At 36.5% G+C, this 17,688-nt stretch overlaps 1 protein-coding gene across 19 annotated transcripts in view; it reads right to left on the minus strand.

Moving 5' to 3' along the window:
* Positions 1-8,155: 8,155 nt before the first annotated feature.
* Positions 8,156-17,688, minus strand: part of ptprk (protein tyrosine phosphatase receptor type K) — a 135,799-nt gene continuing 126,266 nt past the window's right edge. For 9 of the 19 annotated variants that reach the window (XM_059357113.1, XM_059357110.1, XM_059357111.1 and 6 more), the window contains 10 exons: positions 17,501-17,655; positions 17,234-17,369; positions 15,485-15,634; positions 14,481-14,654; positions 13,773-13,790; positions 13,015-13,146; positions 12,141-12,266; positions 11,858-12,021; positions 11,282-11,417; positions 8,156-10,713 (listed from right to left, as the gene is read on the minus strand). In XM_059357113.1, the coding sequence (XP_059213096.1) occupies positions 10,660-10,713; positions 11,282-11,417; positions 11,858-12,021; positions 12,141-12,266; positions 13,015-13,146; positions 13,773-13,790; positions 14,481-14,654; positions 15,485-15,634; positions 17,234-17,369; positions 17,501-17,655 (1,245 nt within the window). In that variant the 3' untranslated portion in view covers positions 8,156-10,659. The remainder of the gene's footprint in view (positions 10,714-11,281; positions 11,418-11,857; positions 12,022-12,140; positions 12,267-13,014; positions 13,147-13,772; positions 13,791-14,480; positions 14,655-15,484; positions 15,635-17,233; positions 17,370-17,500; positions 17,656-17,688) is intronic. The other 10 variants (XM_059357124.1, XM_059357123.1, XM_059357122.1 and 7 more) reach the window with 2 other exon arrangements.

A 17,688-nucleotide genomic window follows, 5' to 3' on the forward strand; every position in this document is an offset into this window, starting at 1 on the left:
TGGAATCGGGGTTGTAGAGGTCGTCACCTAACAACATGGTGCTGATATGAACGAACGACTTCTGCTGTGGACTCATATTTATCGTACAGACATGAGAGTGGTATCCATCTTTTCATCTCTCCCCCCCCCAAAAAATCTAATGAGCGTATTTCCTAAAATGTCAAATTGTTCCTTTGAACAAGCGACACTTTTTGCTTAGGTCAAGTAAAAATGAGAAGGCAATGAAGACTTGTAATATTTTTTTACATACTTGATTCCTGTAGTTCCTCTTATGTTATTTAGGTTGATTTTATGATTTATTTTTAATATTCAAATTGTGACCTCAGTGCCCATCACCGCCAAGGGCCTGAGTCAGTGTGGATCAGTCTACATTGCCTCTTTAACGACTATTTTACACCACTGCTCGTCTCTGCACCAATTTTTGGACATAACAACCACAATCTACAGGCATTTGTTGTCCACATTTGCATATTTTTTTGGGAATTGTGTGCTACTGTATAATTGGGAGGAGAAATGTTTCTATATCTGTGCTGTTCTTTATGTTTCAATGTTTTATGAGGGGAGAGAGAAGTCACAATTCTGTTTGCCTTTGGTGGAGAAATGTCTTGTGTCGTGGCTGTGGGTAGAAATAACAGAAGGCCTCTTATGGGTTTTGCAATGTGACATAAGAAAAATTTGATAGCATAAAAGGTTTGTGGTTAGCTTAAAACTATTTTGAATTGTTAGATATATCAATAATGAGGATAAATATAATGCCAAATATTCAGTATTTGTACAGAAATATACATATATAAATATATAATATATGCCTAATTTAAATGGAACTATTTTCCGCTCTTGACCATGTTTTTGTTGTTTAATGTTCCTTTGTCAACATTATTTTATAAGATCTTCAGATAGCATGCAGGATAGTGAAAATGAATGTATTATTTAGTGTTTCATTGCTGTTCAGTATTACAGCATTCTACAGATCAGTTTGTGTTTGTAAGATTAATTTAAGCTGAATATTTCATTTCTAGATTTGTTTACCTATAAATGAATTGTAAAACTTTCTTTTCTAAATGCAAGGTTTTGAAATGGTTTCAACAATTTATATCATTTTATTATTTTTCCTGCTTTTATCAACGTGGCTCAGTATATTTTGCCTCTTCTAAGTACTGCTATCAACCATCTGTTGTAAATAATTATGCAAATTAAACTTTTTGAAGAAAACAGCATGGTTGTGAGAGAGCGCTTTCATTTTGCCTCCATAAGTGCCGGGAGTTTGGAGAGGGTTCAGTGATGCAGCTGTACCACAAAGTAGACAAGTCATGTGGGATTTTAGCTCAAAGGCAGGGCTATTTATGGGGAATTACCAAAGCCCAAATAAAGTGTAATTCATCCTCTGGGGTAACTCTCTACGGGCCTGATAATAATAAACGGAAAGACGCTCGCTGAGGGGCAATCACAGTGAAGTGTCTTACAACAATATTGGTTACAACTGTGATGACTTAAATAAATTAAGTGATCTAATTAGTTAATAATAAAGCAGATATGAAGTAAAAACATGAGCATGCTGTCCCTCTTGACTGCAGGCTCCTTATTGTGCATGCTGACTCACTGTCATAGCTTAGAGGTGGGGGAAAAATCGATGCAGCATAGTATCACAATATTTTGCGTGGCAATATTATAAAGTAACAGACATACAGTATAGACATTGTTAATGTGGTAAATGACTATTAAAGCTATATCTATTAAATATTGTCAGCAACCATCACTCCTGTGTTCCAGTGGAACATTGTGTTTATCCACGTTTAAAACCCTTTACATACTCTTCAAGAACAGAGAAATTTGTTCATGTTCTTGAAGTGGCAAGAACAAGAAAAAAGTTATTTCTGGCCAGGACATTTCATACTTCACAAGAAACTCCACTGCAGAACTCCTGGGAGGTCGTCATAGGGCCCTCCCCCTGCAGCACGCGTCTCATTCAAATTCAAATTTCTGACCAATCAAACAATAGTTCTTGGACACCAAAGTTCTGCCCAGATAATGTCTCAAGAACAGAAAAATGTGTTCTCTCTCTCAGGGCTTTAAGAACAAAATTATAGCCTATTATTCTGTTCTTGCAGCCCTATGAGAGAGAACTAATTTCTCTGTTCTTGCGGAGTATTTATTAGCCTTTATAGCAGGGGTCTCAAACTCAAATTACCTGGGGGCTGCTGGAGGCAGTATCAAAATGACCAAAAAAAGACACAAAATTACTAAAAAAAGACACAAAATGACAGAAAAAACTAAATTACTTTAAAAAGACACAAAATGACCAAAAAAAGACACAAAATTACTAAAAAAAACACTAAATTACTTAAAAAAAAGGACACAAAATTATAAAAAAATAAAAATAAAAATAAAAATAACCAAAAAAAAGACACAAAATGACATTACATAACATTTCCACTTCTTCCGGTAACAACAACACGGCAGATAATAAACGGTCCGGTAGCAGCTGCTTTTCTTTTTGTTAACGTCGTCATAGAAACAAGTGAAACAAAGCTGGAGCAATAAAGGCACCTTCCACACACAAAACTGTAAAGTGCCATTCATATAAAACTCACATTAAACTTTCATATCAAGGTAGGGGCCACAAAATATCGTCACGAGGGCCGCAATTGGCCCGCGGGTCACGAGTTTGAGACCCATGCTTTATAGTGTTAAAAGGCTCATTGAACATTAAAACACCTGAGCATCATGTTAGCACAGCTGAAAACTGTTTTATGCTGATTTGAGAAGCAATAAAATGATCCTTCCTCAGGCTGGTTGAGTATCTAGAGGTAAAGTTGGAGATTTGTACAGGTTAAAATGATTATTTCTACCCTTGTTAATGTCTTTACTATGTTTTTGATTAGTTTTGTAACTTATTTCATGAATAAAGCAGTTTATTTACATGGAAAACAACACAGATTTTTCTGCATTATTCTGCATAACAAGTACTTTTACTGATACATTCATCTTTATTATTATTATTATTATTATTGTTATAATTATTATTATTATTAATTCTCCTGCTTTATCAACATGGTTCGGTATATTTTACCTCTTTTAAGTACTGTTATCAACCATCTGCTGTAAATTATGATGCAAATTACACTTCTTTCACTACTGTTGAGGCCCAGACGTCAAAAATTTCAAAATAACGGTTTTCCTCACATGTAACAGATTGGTATTGTGTCACTTCATATCAGGTGCAGAACACAGCACTTAAGAACTTCAATACCTTAATAACTGATTTTTATTACAGCTCTATATTAGACAAGCCCATCATCCCTGACTATCACCCAGTGGAGGGTCATTTATTTATTGATGGGAGTGATTCACCTGTAATAAAACTTTAATGGCACTCTCATGATAACTGCTGTTTATCATTAAAGCATAATTTAATGCATGAGGTGGTGCCTTTAGAAATTCATTCAGACAGTAATGATTTAAGTAATGTTATAACAATCTGAGCAGGGTCATTCTGCATAATGAGTGCTTTTACTTTTGATACCTTAAGTACATTTTGATGCATGTAAAGGGTCTGAATTCTTCTTTCATCACTGCTGAGGTGCAGCTTGTGCAAATCCACTTCATATCAGGTGCAGAATGCAATGCTCATCATCGTTAATATCTTATTTAACATATTTTTATTACAACCCCATCATGTCTGACCACTACCCCATTGAGAGTCATTTAATCTTTGGGAAATCATCACATTTAATAAATATTTCATGGCACTCTCATGATAACTGCTGTTAATCATAGAGGTAGAATTTCATTTATGAGATGGTGCTTTTTAAAATTCATTCAGATGGTAATGTTGGAGATAGGGTTGCAAAATTTCGGGAATTTTCAAAATTGGAAACTTGCCATGGGAATTAAATGGGAATAATTTATCGAATTGAAGTTTAATATAGTTGGGGAAAATATATTTTAGCATAATCTGGACTAAAACAACCAGATTTAATGGAAGTGAGTAATATTTAAGTCAACATTCATGTTTTTGTTGTTCAGTGCAAGAATTGAGTGTTCAAAGATAATTAAAACTTTGTTAATTTCTACTTACAAATACATCTGTTGGAATGTTTGAGACATTTAGCCTAACCTTTTAGTGACGAAAAGCAGTTTTAGCTGGTAGACTCCAGAGCTGAATTATGTTAACAAATCCAGATTTATCCTTGATTTTCCCCTCCAGGCTGTTGTAGGTGTTCAGGGACTCTCCAAAGTAAAACGACAGAAAGTTTATCAGGTAACTGTAGACGTCAGGATACCGCCATTTTGTTGTTTTCTCCGTTTTAAGGCTCTTTAAACTCCCTCAGGTGGCACCATACTGGGTCATTAATGTTTAATACAACATTTTTTTCAATAAAGCGTTCAGTTTCCTTGAAGTTACGTGAAGTGCGCAGTAAAGTTCGACGATTGAAATGAGGCCGGCGACTTTTATTTTAAACACACGTTTCCTGCCAAAATATTGTGACGCAAACAAAACGTGTTACGTGACGTCCGGAGCGCAGGTGGTGCTGGTAAATGTGTGACAATCAAACTGACTTAGTGCTAAGATCTCTTGCTTAAGTTAAAGTACTAACACCACACTGTGAAATTACTCCACCACAAGTAAAAGTCCTGCATTAAAAACCTTAAGTAAAAGTACGAAAATACCAACATCAAAATGTATCCAACGTATCAAAAGTAAAAGAAGTCATTATGCACAATGTTCCCACTCACATTATTTATAATTTATACTATATTCCAATTTCCAAATATATTATTGGATTATTGTTTGGATGCATTTATGTAAGCAGCATTTTGCTGTTGCCCAGTTCAGGATCATTCTAACCTTTATTTAACGTATGAGCGTAAAGTGTAATAACTTTAAACTGATTGTTTGTTTTTCATGTTAAATTTTGACCTGAAAAGTAAATAAAGTTGTCAGCTCAATGTAGTGTAGTAAAAAGTGCAATATTTACCTCTAAAATGTAGAAGTATAAAGCTATATACTCAAGTACAGTACAAGTACGTATTTTGCTATTTATAGATTAATGTGTGCCTTGCATTATCCCTATTAACGTAGCTTTATTTTATTTTAACATTTCTATTTTTATATTATGAACAGTAAAAAAATGTTTTCATCTATACAATATATGACTATTTATTATGCGGTTCAAGTTTGCATGTTTTTGATTGTCTTGCATTGTTAAAGTAAATTTATGTTCACCAATAATAACTGGATTTCTTATAATATTTTATTTAATTTTCCTTATTTCACTGCCTATTTTAATCAATTAACTTATATTTTATTCACTTATTTGTTATATCATTATAATAATCGTAATTGTGCTTTGGTAACACAAATCAAACATCATACCAATAAAGCCTATGAAATGTATTTTAAATTGAACATCATCCCGTTGTTGGATCAGAGCATCCTTGTTAGAGATATCGAACATAACAACAAAACACTCCCAGCAGTTTTAATTAAAGAAGTGGTCTTTATTACAGCAAAGAAGCCAAACATTACAGACAAGAATAATTATGAACCATGAATATCAATTCTATACTCAGACTGGCCTCTCATCCAGGCACCTGCTTCATTCACTACTCTTCAGGGCCATTACTTCAGATTTATTAAGGAGGTTTTGTGGGCATCGTAACAGGATTTGCTCCTTAGCATGAAGTCAAGAAGGTTGATTTACTTTTTTTAAATTTCTGTTGACACACTTGTCTTTCTTCTGTCTCTCTGCATGCTATAGAGACGGCCATAAGTTCAGTGTTTTTTTTGGCCTCTGAATCTTCTCTCCCTTCTTTGGGTCAGACCATAAATCTGCAGAAAAAAAAACTTAAAAATTGACGTTCCACCAGCAGAATAGAGTTCTGTATCCAGTGGACACTATAATGCTTTTTTAAACAATATCTGTCAAAATTTGAAGTGGAGTCCTCCAGAAGTACAATCTCTGACTTTTTATCTACAACAGAACTAATGTCCTGACATTGCATCCATCATCTAGATCTCTACTGTTCACCCCAACAATAGAGCCTTTTAGAGCACTCGTGATAGTCTATTTACAGTAACATCCTTAACAGTAGACCCGGGCTACTCTCGTCCCAACCGAGTGGAACCTCTGACATTTTATTTACAATAAAGTTTTTTGTTTTTTTTCTTCTGAATCAGTTTGTGCACAACAGAAACACATCTGGTATCCGGTACAGCCTCACAAAGAATTCATGAAGCATTCTGATTAATAAAACACATTGAATCATGGTCCAAAAGGTATTCAAAACATTGATCGTCCATGAGAACGCATTCAACAAAGCCCTGGTTTTGCGATCTAAGATGCTGTTAAAATGCTTGTATCAACAAGGAAATTCAAATGATTAGGCACAATAAATGTTTTTTTTGTTTCACAGTCCTGCGTGTTTCACTCACTAAGCCTGTTTGCATCACTGAGTCTGTGTGTATTCAGGGATAATGGTGAGCAGGATATGAGGATGAAGATAAACAGCTTATCCCGACTAAGACGTTAAGAGGGATAGGAGCTATTATCCAAAATACTCTGTGCATATAAATGCACTGATGTTCTACTGACCACAGACAGAGCGATGGGCTTTTTACACAAATAAACCACGGTAACATCACAGAGAGTTTCATTAAGTGAAAACAAGACAATACTACTGAATTCCACCTAAATACTGAAAAACTACTTCTAATGCTTTAATATACAGCTTCGATCAGGGCTTCTTAAACTTTTCTTCATGGACACAAATTAAGCAGATGTGGCCTCTAACCTCAGGACCCATTATGGGTTTATTAGATCATATAAGCTCTCTTCTCATTTCTCAGTTTGTACATCCTCCATTACTTTCCTCTCCTCGCTTTCTCTCATGCATCTTACGACAAGTTCTTGAGATCAGCTGGTGCAGCGGTGTGGGAGTGTCTCCTAAATGACCAATTGTGTGACGGCGTGTTAGCTTTAACCCCACTATAGCCGTGTTTACATTAAAATTGAAATACATTTCAAATGTCGAATTAAACAAAATGTGAATTAGGGATGTTTCCATCAACTGGTTTAGAGCAAATAAACAAAGCTGCATAAATGTACTTTGTTCAGAAGATGGCAGTGTAATGTGTTGCTGAAGGCTAATCCGTCAGTAAACAGTAGAAAAAGAAATAGTGCGAGAGATAAAAAACGACAACAAAAAAAGAGGTTTCTAATCAGACAACTTTGGCCCCACGATAATGGAGATAAGTCTTCAGGAAATTAGATTAAATAGGGCAACTTATAATTCTTCTTTCATGTCAGAGGAAACAGCTGATCAGTCATGTCAGTTAAATTTTCGCTACGTCAGAACCTGTTCGGAAAAATAGTTTCCTCCATCTCCTGTTTTCTCCTGTCTTTAACTATTTTATTGAAAAGACAAAAAACACCTCAAGCGAGTGTAAAAAGTTTTATGCACATTTTTGAAAGTTTTTATCGAATTTTTGTGTTTACTTCAAGCTTTTCTCATGCAAATCTTCAAAATGTGCATAGAAATGTTTTGGTGGTAACTTATTTCACACAAGTAGACTTTATATTTCATAATCCTCGTTTTCTGTCTTTATAATCTGGACATTTCCAACCGCATTTGAAGGCAGCTTTATTCATTTCACAGCAGCTAGGTGTGAAAAGACATCTTATACCGAACAGTACCGGTAGCTTTTTTCTAGGATTCACTGCAGCACGTACCGCGGTGCCCTTCCCCTACTCAAATGAATGGGATTACTTGCATTTTCACCTTAGTCCGTCCCACCTGACATGCCAGCCGAAGAGTGCTAGAAGAGCTGAATCGTGTTTATGATGACTTCTAATTTTACTTTAATTCAAATCACAACACTGCACAATGAGGCCTATGGGTGTCACGCCACTTTTTTTTAAATCTCACAGGGTCTGAATAGACGGCCACATTCTTTGCCATCGCTCCTCTCTCCTAGAGATGTACAGAACTGAGAAAAGAGAAGAGGTCTAATATTCTCATTAGTCCAGAGGAAACAGACTTGCAGCCCATTTTGCGCCCCGACCCACAGTTTAAGAAACGCTGGTGGTAGTGGAGTAAACATGGAATGAAGAATGATTGTTCTTACAAGCAATGCAAGTAAACAAACAATAAATACAAACAATGTGCTTTATCCATATAGACATTATTTACACAAAGTCTTTGGCTTATGAATAAACATCAGCTACAAAATAATAATAAAAAGTGTTGGCCGCCAGTGCACAAAACAAAAGAGGCCTGGGGTCAGTTCACTTCCAATTCCATTCAAACCAGAAATGGAAACGGTGACTCACTTGTTTATTCTCAGTCTTTTCTAAGAGGAAATCATTCCCTCGTACCCAGAATCTGATCATGTTTTTGAAATTAAACATCCCATTTGTGAATTGGCTGAATTGAAAGTGCATTGGGCCCAGCCCTGAAACAAACATGATTATGCTAATGTCACATGGTTTGAACAAAATCTTAAATTTTTTTTTTTTTTTTTTACAATTTGGGGTACAAAGAAGACTTCAAAACTTCTATCCAGTAGATCAATAAATGATGCAACAAATGAGCTCTGCATTGGCTGCAGAAAACATAATCAATGATACATGTCACACTTTTTTTACGGATACATTTTAGTAAAAAAAATTCTACACTTAACATTTTTCGAGTTGCCACTTCATGATGATATAAAAGAAAAAAAAAGCCTAATACTCCTCGTGTAAACTTTCTGCTTTTACTTCAATTAGCAAACTTATATTAACATTTAGGATGTTTTCTTTGTGTGTGTGTGTGTGTGTTAGGGCTGTACCGAAAGTTTTTTTTTTTTTTTTACAGTAATGCTTCTGTCTAGTTTGAAAGAAGCTTTGAATGTACGTAATCACATTTATGAGCTCATTGCAGGTAAAAATCATCCTTGAACAAAATCCTCAATTTGAATAAAGCGATTCAGCCGATTAGTCTCTTTTTAATTAAATGAAACTTTTTTCAATGAATATAACTTATCATGTTATGGTGCTGTTACATTGTTGCCAACAGGTCTGTGTCTCCTTTTGTGTGCGGCAAACAGGAGACGAAACCTTTTGAGGAAACAAAAGTTTTGACTTCAGTGAAAACATTGTTTTTGATGCAGGATATTTTGCTAAGAAAATAAAGGATTGTGATGACTTTTTCAATAAATTTTGACTTTTGACCTTTGTTTTGGAAGATTTTGGCTCACATGAGTAGGAAATAATGCTACACAGTCACTGCATGGTACGGCTCGACTCAACTTGAGTAGACACTGCCTTTTTTTATTTTTGAGTTCTGGATAGTACCTGGTACTTTTTTGATACCACCCCGATCAAGGTTTCAAATGAATTAAGCTGACACTAGAATTAGGAGTTAACGGTCCAGACACTGATTGATCAGAGAAAATCATCACTAGTGATACCATGTGAACCAACCATACAAGCCTGCCAAAACCAGCAAGCTACTGCCTGCAGCGACCACATTTGTTTTGTTCGCTTGAGTGACATTTTTAACTTTTTAAAGATTATTTTTATCCCGGGTCCGCCTTGACAAGGACTCAACTGTAGCGGTATGCACTATACCAATGAGCCATCAAGACATCCCTCGATTTTTTATCTTTTTAAAACAAATGCCAGCACGCAAAACCATGAGGTACCAACATCCTCTGTCCTGGTTGCAGATGAAAACATCCATTCTACAAATTGTGTAATATTTAGAATATTAGTGTAGCCTAACTTTAAACTCCAACTGTGCAGAAATATCAGGTTTAAGAAATTGAAAGAATAGACACGCAAAACAAGAGATCTTAAATTTTGATTTAGAATTTGAATTGAGCTTTGAACAGTTCGGTACAGCCCTTTATGTATTCTGTTATCTGACAATCTACTGTATGTAACCAATGAAAAATGGGTTCAAAGTGGCTTTTATGTTCTTAAATACATAAAATAAAATAACATGAAGATGCTGCTGATGTAAGTGGTAGAAAACAGAAGCATTCACAGAGTTTGGCCAGGCTGTAACTTTGAAGATTCTTGTTCTTATACAAAAGTACTGGCTGCTAATACTCAAACATCACCGTGATGAGGTGCCCAACACTGTTACAGAAATTAGCATGACAGCAGGAATGTGGGGCCACTGGAGACTTGCAGTTATTCAAAAAGCTGTGGTTGCAGCTTGCACGGGGGAGGGAGACATCTACAGTGCACATTGAGTACTGCAGCTGAAACAGCATGAGGCATCAAGTCCATGGGAGGAGGGAGGGGGGGCTGTGGTGAGAGGCAAGACATTTAAATGGGGCCCAAAACATACAGGGGCCCGCTGGCACTCAAAAAGCTGTACAATAAGCGTAAAAGAGTAACAGGAGTAACATCTCGCCCTGTGTTCCACTCGATGCAGCTCCTTCCGTTTTAAAAGTCTCAACGTTTCCCTTTGTTTGGATACTTTACAACATTGCACGAGGAGCCGGTTTTGCTTGTGCCATTTGTAGGGACGCAAAATGGGTGCTACAGAACGGCCACCACAGAGGGGAGGCGGGACCAAGCGAAAGCAAAGGATCAAACACACAGGAAGTGCAAAAAGACGTTCTGCTCTTTTTCACCTCCTCCTCCTCGTCTTCTTCTCCTCCGTTTAGGAGGACTCGATGAATTCCAGCGCCAGGTCGTAGCAGAACCGGTACTGCTCCTGTAGACAGACAGACACAGAGAGCTGTAACATCTGGAGCCACATATTTATATCTGGATCATCCTCCTTTCACTTAGCAAATTTAACAAAAGTTTTATTGCAGAGATAATCATATCTTCCCCATTTTGTTTAACAAAATAACCTTATACATACTTAATAATTAAGCTAAAAAATAAACTAGGCATTTTTTTTTTTTTTTTTTTAAAGGTGGGTGATTTCTGTCATAACACCAGAGCCAGTGAAGCATACTGGTACCACAGAAAGAAATAAGCTACCTCTTTGAATTGAGAGTTCTGCCTTTAAAGCACTAAAAGCTAAATTAATAGATAGTGTACCCTAATAGAATGAGGAGCTCTTACTATGTTTTGATTGTCTTTGATTTTTTTAATTATTTCTAACATATATCTTAACCTCAGACACCAGGGACAACAATTGAAGTCCACAACTTTATCTATTTCTGCAAGTCTACTTTTTTAAAATATATTAAATATATTCAAATGTTGTCAATAAACCAAACATTTAGGTTGTTATCTGTTGCTCTCTCCATCTCTCTTTCTGTCTAACTCACCGGAGTGTCCACCATGTTGGGTTTGCTGTTCCTCAACGTCTTCACGGCGTGGAAGACGTCGACCACACTCTGCCTCTTGGCCATCTCACACACAATGCTGCTGGCACACAAAACTCCACTACGTCCTCCTCCGTTTCTGTAAAACACACACATAATAATACATAGATACGTCACAAAAAGCACAATTTAATATTCAATTTGTAGTTCTGCCACCTCTCAGATTACAAATCGTCCTGCTTGTCTGTAAATTTTATGCAACATTAGAAAAAAACATTGTGGTGAAAAAGCGTCACACTGAGTGAGCTTCATGAATCATTGACACTTTTTATAATAATCACCAAATGTTGCCATGCTAACCAGCATTAACCAGTCCTTGTTAGGTCACTGTCAGATACTGTGTTAACAAACATGTTATAAAGAAACTTTTTTTTCTTCTTTTCATCTTCACTTGAACAAACTTTTTCAAGTGTTTTTTCACAGAGTAAACAGAACCTTCTTTTGCTCCTTATAAAGCCTTTGATTGCTTTTCACAAACAATCTCTTGCTAAATTAAAAAAAAAAGTGTATGAAACTCACAGGCAGTGCACAATGGTTCTCCCCTCTCCCTCCTCTCCCTCACGCTGCCACTGGTCCACCTGCAGGATCAGTTTGAGGAAGGAGCGCTTGGAGGCGGGCACTTCTCTGTGTCCCGCCCACCCCAGGTACTGGAACTGACGAACCATCAGGTAGCCTTCCTGAGGCTGGAGGACCAAAGAGCACACATTTAGAGGACTGTTTCTGTTTGTTTTCTTTTTCAATGACATTTTAAAGTAAAACTGGAAGAAAACCACTTATTGCAACACAATATAAATGTACGAACCCTGGTGAGGTTGCAGACTCTGAAGAGTCTACTGATAACATCACAGTCCATTGAACAGGACATACATTCCACCTGGACCGGGCCGTAGCGCAGCATGCCCTCCTCTGGCCAGTACTGAGGACAACCCTGAGCACAAACATTACACTGTTTACATACAGTAAATGCAAAAAGAATAACAATCTAGTTTAAGAGAGAAATCTAATCTTATTTATTTGTATCTAATTTATTTGTATGTATACATATTTTTATTTTAATGTGTATATATATTTATACATCACATATTATTTAATAGACAATAAGATAAGACTGTATTTATCCCCCATTGGGGAAATTCGGTCATCACAGCAGCTTAAGATGCAGACAAGGTAGTTTCAAGATAAAAATCAAATATAAAACATAAAACATATACATACATTATATGCACATTATATACATAAAATAATGAAAATACTTACATAGCTGCTGTTGGATATTTGTTTTTAATATTGCAGATAGGTTTTTTTTCTGAGAGTATTTTGCATTTCACAGGATATTGCACATTAGAGAAAAATAGGTTGTGGCATGTTTATATTGTATTTTTAAAAATCAAATTTTCATTATTTATTTGTAGTTTTTTTTTACCGTTGAAATATACTAAAGTGCAGGAAAATCAATCAATCAATAAATACATGTTTCTAAAGTAAATAAGTGATCATGTTAAATAATCTTAATTTTGACCGAAATAAATGTGGTTATGATTATGATGTTGTTATGATTGTTGAATCGAGCAGGCCTAAGGTGACAAATCTATATCTCAAAGATATCATCATCTCAGATTCTTAAAGGAAAAACAGTGGAAGATGTTTGACATTATGAAATTATAATATTGAATTACCTGTGCCAGGTCAATCTCATTCAGCATCACCAAACTGGTACATCCATAGTCGTAAACCAGACGCCAGAAGTCTTTGACGGTGTTGGGCAAAGGATGCTGGGTAACGATGAACGCAGCAGGCTGTCTGTAGCTCTGCAGGAAACACAACAGAAACAATGTCAGATGTTTCATTCACACACAGCTGTCATTTACTACACTTTTTAAATCCAGCAGTACTTTTCATACACATCCTGTTTTATACCTAAATATATATTTTACTCTTGTTTTTTATTACATCCATCTTTCTCTCATACACACACATCAAAACACCAAGTGGGACAATTTGTGGGACAGCAAGCAACACGGGTGATGTTTGGTCACATGATCATGCGGTGAGCCTATCACATGTGAGGGTGAGGAGCATGCATGGCATATACAAATACAATATACATCTATATATCTATAAATCTAACAGGGTCAGTTTACTTAATGTTCAGTTTAAGTTCACATTTAAACTCAAAAAATCACAAAAAAAAAACATTTTTTTGAACTGAACTGAAAGTGAACTGAACTCCTGAATGAAAATGTGCAGCCAGATGTGTGACATGAGTGTGAATGACTTCATGAGGAGAGATCTAACGTGAGGGTCGGGGGAGTTGGGGGGTCAGGTTTCGGATTTCGGTGTGAATGGCTTTGCTAAACATGAACCTGGTGGCAGAACGACACTGAAGCCATGAAACAAATCCAGTATTGGAGATTTAAGAGTAAAATCCCATTACCTGGAACTCCTCTGAGAGCTTGATTAGAGAGAGGCCAAAGGTAAGTGACTAAACTTTAAATATAAAGTTGTTTTTTTGTGGTGGAGAGAAGCCAGGTTTCTTTCCACAGCATGCATTTATTACATTTTATCAACCATTATTATAAACTCACATACTGTATCTACAGCCCACCCCTTACTGTCTCACTCTGTCTCGTGTAACAGACCTGCTAATCAACATTAGATTATCATTACGTCAGACCAGATACTTGCCATCTTACCTTAAATTTCAACCTACTTAATGACTTTATTTTTTCAAGTCATCGTACAAAGGCAACATGTTGTCAACTGTTGCCGATGTAAACATCTTCCTGCAACAATGAGGCTGTTAACGATTGGGTGGTGGCCAGAGAAGCTAGCGGTCTTTTCAGAACCTGGATTTGTCTCTAGCCTTCTGCTGCTAAAACCACAAACACAGCATCACACAAACAGGGAGGGGAGTCTGTGTGTGTGTGTGTGTGTATGCGTGTGTGCATGTGTGTTTTGTCTGTGTGCATACATATCTGGATGTACATGTCTTTATCATAATTTGTGCTTAACCTCCTAAAAGTGTATCATTTTTTAACAATTATGTGATCGCAGTTCCACATGTTCTCATCAACCTATTCTCTCTCTATGTGTTGGAAATAACACAGCCTTACTGTATGTTAGTGGGTGTTTTTACACTTACATCCATGAGAGCGGCATTGATGTAGTTGCTGCTTTCTCCGTCTATTGTAATGAGGAAGGGAAGGCATCTGTCAGGAGGAAGGCCATCCATAAAGCGGTTCTTATCTTGGTTTCTAGGCAGCAGTGCGATGCTGCAGTCTTCAGGCTGAGGCTGAGGAGTCACAGAGTTTAACGTCTGTGCAAAGAGAGAGATGTGAAACACAAAAGTTAGTGCATAAGAGTTTTTGGGTCCAAAATGAAACACTACCTCCCTGTGCAAAGTAAAGATTAAAAGCTGTACATATTTTCTAAAATCATGCAAAAAAAACAGAATGAGAAAATTGGTGGGCTCATGTTTTTTTGCTCTGGCAGATGTGTCTGGTCCCCATCGCCTTAAAACAGATTTCCATTCGAACAACAACTTTGCACTTTATGTAAAATATTTGATACCATTGCTTTTGGCTTGTGCACTCTTGAGCCAGGGACACTTTGGTAAACATAAACCAATCTGAGCAAAGAAGAGGCACTTTCAAAAGCAACAATTAAATAAAAAATTAACTGAAATGTGCCAGTTAATACAAAGAAAGACTATTAGCAAGTACACAAAGGAATAACTGCCTCTGCAAATGTTTTATTTTGGTGAATAACACTGAATGAAAGGTAAAATAAATACTGCATTGATAAAGTTTTTTGAGTTAATTCTGGGTTAAAGCTTAAGGATACAGTTACATTTCAGAGCTGATCATTTGAGAAAGACCAGGAGTGGATTTTGAAAGTTGATAATTTCCAAAATCTGGCTTAATCATTCAGTGGCTCAAAAACAGCCAGAAACTTTGTTGAAGCTATGATATTTTGCAAAAATACTGAGCAGCTGAGAAGTGGACTACACTGCTTTAAGAGACTTCTATTGACATTGAAATAATTGCTTTGTGCTGTAAAAACTCAGCTTCTAAATTCATTTTTAGTAAAGATTTTAGAGGCAGTGTCTCTTTAAGGGCTGAAGATACAGAAGACATTTTGATTTACCTGGAACTCGTCCTTCAGATGTGACGAGTTGGTCTGCGAGTCGATGCGGATCAGCTCATAAAAAGCAGCTTTGAACTCACAGACAGGTATGGCTGTTTCTCCACATAGACAAGCCTCTAGGATGGCGTCATGGATGAATATATACTGCTCCTGAAGACATAAAATTCAAGACATGCATATTATAAAATACACGCACTATACACACCTTTCAGTCCTAGATAAAAACATTGGCAAACAGTAAAAAACACACACAGTGTGTCACATGGGTAACACAAGCAGCTGTGATGCCAGATGAAAGTGAGCATGCTGACACTGTGAGTGAGTGATGGCTGATGGGAGATGGAGCCATGAATGAGATGAGATGACGACCGCTGAGTTTTGGTTTCTTTCACTTGTGAGTCAGTCGGCACAGGAAACTGTATTGCTGGATCTTTCCAACAAACAGCTGCAGCTTCAGTTCAAAGAAGAGACGGAGAGAGAACTGAAGGCTGCTTTAGTGAAGGGCTGAGAATGTCTTTGGTATGATGAAAAATAAATATATAACACTGTTTTTGTTACACTGCTACAGACTCATATTTTGTACGTATTACGATGTGAACTGACCGTATAAAAAACTATTGTGATAACATGAAAGAATGAATAGAGCTTGTGATTCCCACAGTCTGTATGCAGTCAAAGTAACTGCCTTGTTGTCTACGGAGATACATTAAACACAATTTGTCCATGGTGTGTACCAAGCACAGATACCAACCACAAGACTTTTCTTATTTTTTTCTTAACTTCTCTTATTTTTTTTAATATTGTTTGTGTTTTGACTTTTTCTATTCTTCATATATTCTATTCATGCTGCTGTTTTTTTTACTTGAAGCACTTGTTTCTTAATATGTATTTATATTTAGTACATTACTTCCTTGCACCAATACACCACAGCAAATTGTATCTAAAAACCTTTAGTATAAAAAAATATATTTTTAGCAATGATACAACCTACTAGAACTATAAAAAATATTGAATGCACTGCTAACACTATGAAAAAGAACCTGTAATATATGTAGAGATAGATCGTATTTTTGCCTTTGGCTGTGAGTAATTATATTTTTCATTCATTTCATTATTGATTAACCTATTTTTTTTAATGAATCACCTCTTGGTCTATGATTTATCATGAACAGATTAAAAATTACGAATATGGGGCGGTTTGGGAGGGTTGAAAACCACAAGTGGGAATTTCAAAATAAAGGCAGATCATACATATGATACATGTATCAGTATTTTCATTTTAAACTGATGATATTTGATAGTTGATCAGTTAGTCGACTGTCTGCTTGTTAATAATGCATATTTATTTGTTTATTTCCATCGTGTCAGCTCCACTAAAACATTGTGGGATGGAGGTGCTTCATTCAAGATGCCACATGCGCTACAGTTTCCTACGGTGTAATTCTTCATGCTACCACTCGATGGCCCCAAAGTAACCTCTCTTTTCAAATCCTTGAAAAAAATGCTTATTTTACTTTTGTCACAGTGATAATCGTACCAGTATATATATATATATATATATATATATATATATATATATATATATATAAAATCTTATGTTTTCTGTGTTTATGTGATAAGATGACATGCTCATGAGTGGGTGGCAGGTAGATGTCGTCACTTCAGCCTGCACCATGCTGATGGCTGAGTCTTACGCTGAGGGTTTACTCTAAGATGTGGATGCAGATGGAGGATGGGTAATGCAGTCACCTCAGTCTGTACCATGTTGATCCTCCGAGAGCGAAGAGCCTTCACACAGTTGTAGATGTCGACCACTCCTTCTCTCTCCGCCATGTCCAGCATGATGTCAATGACTATGAAACAGCCTGTACGCCCTGCTCCGGCACTGCACAGACAAACACACACAGAAATCAGTCTTTAGGTCTGAAATTGAGAGAAAAGCTGATTTTTATGTGTTTATTTATAACTATGTATGGGTATTTTCTATCTAATTTTGCAGATTGAGTGTTTTTATACCTGCAGTGGACCACAATAGGCCCAGCAGAGGGTGGATTGGAGATTTTAACTCTGCGGATGAAGGAAAGTAGTCCCGTGGCGTGGTATGGGACTCCGTGATCCGGCCAGCCTGTGAAGTGGAACTGCTTGACTTCCCGCACCTCGTTGAAACCACGCTGAGCAAAGACAAAAGACATCTTTAGGTTATT

The sequence above is a fragment of the Centropristis striata genome, chromosome 18 (genome assembly GCF_030273125.1).
Source record: "Centropristis striata isolate RG_2023a ecotype Rhode Island chromosome 18, C.striata_1.0, whole genome shotgun sequence".
In the NCBI taxonomy this organism is placed as follows: Eukaryota; Metazoa; Chordata; class Actinopteri; order Perciformes; family Serranidae; genus Centropristis; species Centropristis striata.